The sequence below is a fragment of the Cicer arietinum genome, chromosome 7 (assembly GCF_000331145.2).
Source record: "Cicer arietinum cultivar CDC Frontier isolate Library 1 chromosome 7, Cicar.CDCFrontier_v2.0, whole genome shotgun sequence".
Lineage (NCBI taxonomy): Eukaryota > Viridiplantae > Streptophyta > Magnoliopsida > Fabales > Fabaceae > Cicer > Cicer arietinum.
Genome location: NC_021166.2, coordinates 7,016,292 through 7,021,710, shown reverse-complemented (window position 1 = coordinate 7,021,710; position 5,419 = coordinate 7,016,292). Strand labels below are relative to the sequence as shown.

General features: G+C 33.2%; 1 protein-coding gene across 1 annotated transcript; it reads left to right on the top strand.

Moving 5' to 3' along the window:
- Positions 1 to 1,000: 1,000 nt before the first annotated feature.
- LOC101494725 (cytochrome P450 734A1) lies at positions 1,001 to 5,205 on the top strand. Its single transcript, XM_004508479.4, has 5 exons — positions 1,001 to 1,478; positions 2,717 to 2,940; positions 3,022 to 3,263; positions 3,384 to 3,762; positions 4,323 to 5,205. The coding sequence occupies exons 1-5, from the start codon at positions 1,196 to 1,198 to the stop codon at positions 4,779 to 4,781; spliced, it is 1,587 nt and encodes a 528-aa protein (XP_004508536.1). The 5' UTR covers positions 1,001 to 1,195; the 3' UTR covers positions 4,782 to 5,205.
- The last annotated feature ends 214 nt before the right edge of the window (positions 5,206 to 5,419 follow it).

Genomic DNA, 5,419 nt, shown 5'->3' with positions numbered 1-5,419 from the left:
TTTTGTTTAAACTTTTAGGAAAATCATTTTGAAAAGGAATGTTACGGGGGCCACTTTTACTTTATTTGTGTTTTATTCCTCAAATGTTTGGGTTTTATTATTAGAATAATTGTCATTGAAGTAAATATCTAAGGTGGGTGACTCGGTTGAAATATAATAGTAATTACGATATTTAGTTTTACTATTTATAAAACTGATAATTTTATATGTCATTTGATGATATTTGTATGAGTAGATTAGTTTTTCTTAATAAAGCCTTTTAAGTTGTGTCATCTTTACTTTGCATGAAATGTGTTGTATCATGTTATATTTTTTGAACTATGAATTATTTAATTAATTTTTTTAAATGTTTATGTATTAATATTTGATAATTTTCTTTTAACCAATTACATTTTTTTTAATGTTCCGTCTTTATTGAACACACTTTTTATCGAGTTCAATTGGATTAAGAGTCGGAGTTAAGTCTTAAAATTAAGATAATTTTATTTTAAAATAGAATAATTAAATTATGACTCATGATTTATCTTTTAGTTAAAAAAGACAAGAAGCAACCTAATTTTAAAAAGTATGGATGTTCACCCCCAAATAATTTAATTCAATTTTGAGATAAAAATCATTCAATTTAAAGAAAAAAAATCGTGTGCAGTGATTTATTTCAGTTCTATTTTAAGATCTCTAAATTACAATTTAAAAAATATATTAAATGAAATTAATAAATACTATTAGGAAAAGAGTTAAAACCAGTTAATAATATTAAAAATATAGAGTTGAATTTTGAAAACAAAAATAGTTTAGAATCCATGTAATGTTGTGCATTATATAGATGACAAGAGTGTAAAGAGCATTATATTTATAAAAAAAGAGTTCGTAGTCGTTGACCCTTAAAATCCCAGTGGCGGCCCCTACGCCGTTGGTCTTGCTTAATCTCTTTCTCTCTCTTCCCATCTGTCGCCAAACCCACATCTTCTCAACTTCTCTCTCCTTACTATTAAAACCCCACAACACCACCAAACCAGATAACATCACCAAACCCGAACCCGAACCTCAAACCCAAAAGCCCAAAAGCCTGCTCTGCTCACCACACTAAACAAAAAATAAATAAATAAATAAAAGATTTTCTCTTATAATAACACACACAGAACAGACCAAGACCAACAACAATAGTTCATCAATTCAGTTTTATTCAACCATCATCATGGAATTGGAGCTCTTGTCTTGGTTAAAGCTTGTTTCTTTTTGTTTCATATTTCTTCTTTTTGTTCTCAAAGTTACTGTGTTATTCTGGTGGAGACCAAGAAAAATTCAAGGCCATTTCTCTAAACAAGGAATCAGAGGACCCCCTTATCGTTTCTTCATTGGAAATGTTAAAGAACTTGTTGAAATGATGTTGAAAGCTTCTTCTCAACCCATGCCTAATTTCTCTCACAACATTCTTCCTAGAGTCCTTTCTTTCTACCATCACTGGAAGAAAATTTATGGTACTTTTTTTATTCATTACTTCTTTTCACATTTTTCTTCCACCTTAATTCACATGTTTTTTTCAAGAACCGTTCTAACTTCTTTTTATTTTCCTTTTCAATTTCAATACCAAGAAATGCATTTTATTTTAGTGGCTGGTTGGTATTACGATAACTTTCACAGAATCATGATTAGCAACGGTGATTTTACAAAAGCTAGAATTTTTAGTTGTTGTAGAATCATAATTGTTCATCGTGATTATAACAAATTAACTGTAATAGAAAACATACACTTGAAATTTTTTTTGAAACCCATTTGAGCCATCATCATTAAAGTTGGCGTTGAGCAGTGGCATGATGATCATAGTGATGATGATTATGATGTTTCTTTTTCTGTTTCCAGTTTTGTGTTACTTCATTCAGAATTTGAGACTTTTAAAGGCTTCAAGGACTAGTTTTGGAGTTAGGGTGGTTCTTTTTGTAACTTTTCAGCCTTTCTTTTTCTCCTAGCTGTTTGATGCATGATGTTGAAGTTCCAAGTTTGGACTTTAGCTCCACCTGGTTTAATTTAATTTATTTCTTGTATATTACTTTTTCTTTCTTTCAATTCATCATCACTAGTACCCTCTCCTTGATGTTTATTTTTTATTTATTGCTAGCCTAAAACATAATCCAACAAGGCTTTGGGTTCAGTTTTGATGTGTAATCAGACTCAGACATTTGTTTCCTACTGACTGCTCTGTAACGGTGTCAGTAATACAAATATTGTCCATATTCTTAATTTTTACTTTACATAAAAAAAAATAAATAATATTTGATTAAATTATGTAGATGAAATGTAAGTGAGTTTGTTGGCATTGCGAGTTGTGATGAGCTAGCTTCCATGTCCTGATTGTTTTTGTTTTTGTATAGGAAGAAGGAATTGAAATTGAATTGTGACAATGTAGTTGTATATGTTTGGTAACCGTTTTAAAATTGACTTGTCTTGTTCCCACCACCTGCTCTATCTCTGTACACTGTAGGGTCACAACAACACTATCCATGCTTCCTCTCTGAAACTAATGGCTGTCATGTTTCCTGCTCCTTCCTATTTTTGTTAACTTCACACTTACTACTTGAGGGATTCTGTTGCTTCCTACTTTGTGTAAAAAATTCTCATTTAATTTCACCTTACATAAAAACTAAATTTAAATTTGATTTGATAATTAATTTGACCTTAGTACTGTTAATAATGAATGAATATATTTGATTTGATAAAGGTGCAACATTCCTAGTTTGGTTCGGACCCACAGTTCGTCTTACAGTGTCTGATCCAGACTTGATAAGGGAAATCTTCACATCCAAGTCAGAATTTTATGAGAAAAATGAAGCCCCCCCACTTGTGAAGCAGCTAGAAGGTGATGGGCTCCTTAGCCTTAAAGGAGAAAAATGGGCTCACCACCGAAAAATTATTTCTCCCACTTTTCACATGGAAAATCTCAAAGTAAAATTCATTCTTAATTATCATCATTTTATTTTATTATTATTATTTTAATAACTATAATATAATATATGTTTTAATTAGTTGCTGATACCGGTGATGGCAACAAGCGTGGTTGAGATGTTGGAAAAATGGTCGGCAATGGCTGAGAAAGGCCAAGTGGAAATCGAAGTTTCTGAGTGCTTTCAAACCCTAACAGAAGATGTTATTACTAAGACCGCGTTTGGAAGCAGCTACGAAGATGGCAAAGCCGTTTTTCGCTTACAAGCTCAACAAATGGTCTTAGCTGCCGATGCCTTCCAGAAAGTATTCATTCCTGGTTACAGGTGATAATTAATTAACCTTAATTAATAACAATTCATTATCCTATGATGTGGTACGTAAAATAAAGTATATCCCTCCCTTTATGATAATATTAATTAAGAAAATTTGGATTTATTTTATAGATTCTTTCCAACAAGGAGGAATATAAAATGTTGGAAACTGGAGAAGGAAATAAAGAAATCGTTGGTGAAGCTAATAGAAAGAAGGAAAGAGAATTGGAGTGGGAATGAGAAGATATTTGAAAAAGGGCCAAAAGATTTATTAGGACTAATGATTCAAGCTAACAATAAAATTTCGTCGAATGTCACAGTGGATGACATCGTGGAAGAGTGCAAGAGCTTTTTCTTTGCAGGCAAACAGACCACATCGAACTTGCTGACGTGGACGACCATACTCTTAGCAATGCACCCACATTGGCAGGTACAGGCACGTGACGAGGTACTCAAGATGTGTGGGTCACGTGACCTTCCCACTAAAGATCATGTTGTAAAGCTCAAGACGGTAAGCAAAGGCAGCCCCTCCCCACCCATCAACACTTTTATGCTACATGAGATTAATATTTGGACCCCAAACAAAAATCATGTTTTGTCTCGTACCCCCTTCTCTCTGTGTTTTCTTTCCTCACAATAACCAACTTGCCACCTTTTGCTTCCTCTTACCCCTTGTGAAGGGAACATCTAGCCAAACACTGCTCATTTACACCTCCCCAACTGGCAATTCTCTTTCTTTCTTCTTTTTATAAATTTTTTATTTCTCATCATCAAACACAACACTTCGTTCTTAAAAACAAAAATGAACAAAAAGTTCAACATCTTCATAGGAAAATTACTTTTCATCTAATTCCTTTCAATTAATTTCTCAAAATACTGTTTCAGAAATTAAGAATTTTTTTTTTAAATTTTAGAATACCATATAAAAATACATTGACAATATTCAATATTATATTTTTTTCTAATAAGAATTATCAAAATAATTTTTTGTTTTGATTTTTATGAAACTTTTTACCATAAGTTTTTAAAAAATTTATTTGATATAATCTTTTGGGTTATAATCTGGTGCAGCTGAACATGATTGTTAACGAGAGTCTAAGACTGTACCCACCAACAATCGCGACAATCAGACGGACGAAAACAGACGTGGAATTAGGTGGATACAAGATACCACGCGGGACAGAGCTCTTAATTCCAATCTTAGCCGTTCATCATGATCTAGCAATATGGGGCAATGATGTAAACGAATTCAATCCTGGCCGTTTCTCTGAAGGTGTAGCCCGTGCCGCAAAACATCCAGTGGCATTCATACCGTTTGGCCTCGGTGTGCGCACATGCATAGGACAAAACCTCGCAGTGCTACAAACAAAATTAGCCCTTGCAATCATACTTCAGCGTTTTAGTTTCAGGTTGGCCCCTAGTTATCAACACGCACCAACGGTGTTGATGCTACTCTATCCTCAGTATGGTGCACCAATCATTTTCAACCAATTGTCCACACTGGATAATCCTCCTCATGGGTCCTCATAGAATCTTGGGAATTTTATGCCCCTCCACCACTTTGTGCAACTTTCTCTAATTACGGAGTTACCTCTCCGTTTGGCTTTTTCCTTAATTAATTAAAAGTATATACTATATATATATAGAGGAGAGATGTGTGATGAGTAAAATTACGGTGGTGCCATTTTGTCTGCAGATATTTATCCCATGTGTTTTTTTTTTTCTTCCTCGTCTGAACAAACTGACTCTAGCATGTGAGGTTTGGTTTGGTTCTTGGGCAAGTGTCTTTTGCCGATTGCAATGTGAGTAGTAGTGCAGGGTTATTATCATATCATATATAGGAGTAAATTAGTAGATGGCTAACGATTCGCTAGACAGGTGCTTGACTTTGTGTATGTTGTGTATATTTTTTTCTTTAATTGTTTTTTTAAAAGAGATTTGCAATTTTGCAATGCATTTTTTCGGCCCCTTGATTGTGTAACCATTGGTTGTCTTGTTATTTAATGCTTGTCTCTACAACTTTCCATTTTTATCAGTGTACTTGCTTTGTTAATTATCTTTTCCAGCATAGCTATTAGGTTGATGATTAGGACAAGTTTCTTTAGACTGATATTTAATAACTCTACCATTTAATCTCTAAAATTATGTAGTAAGTAAAATTTCACTTG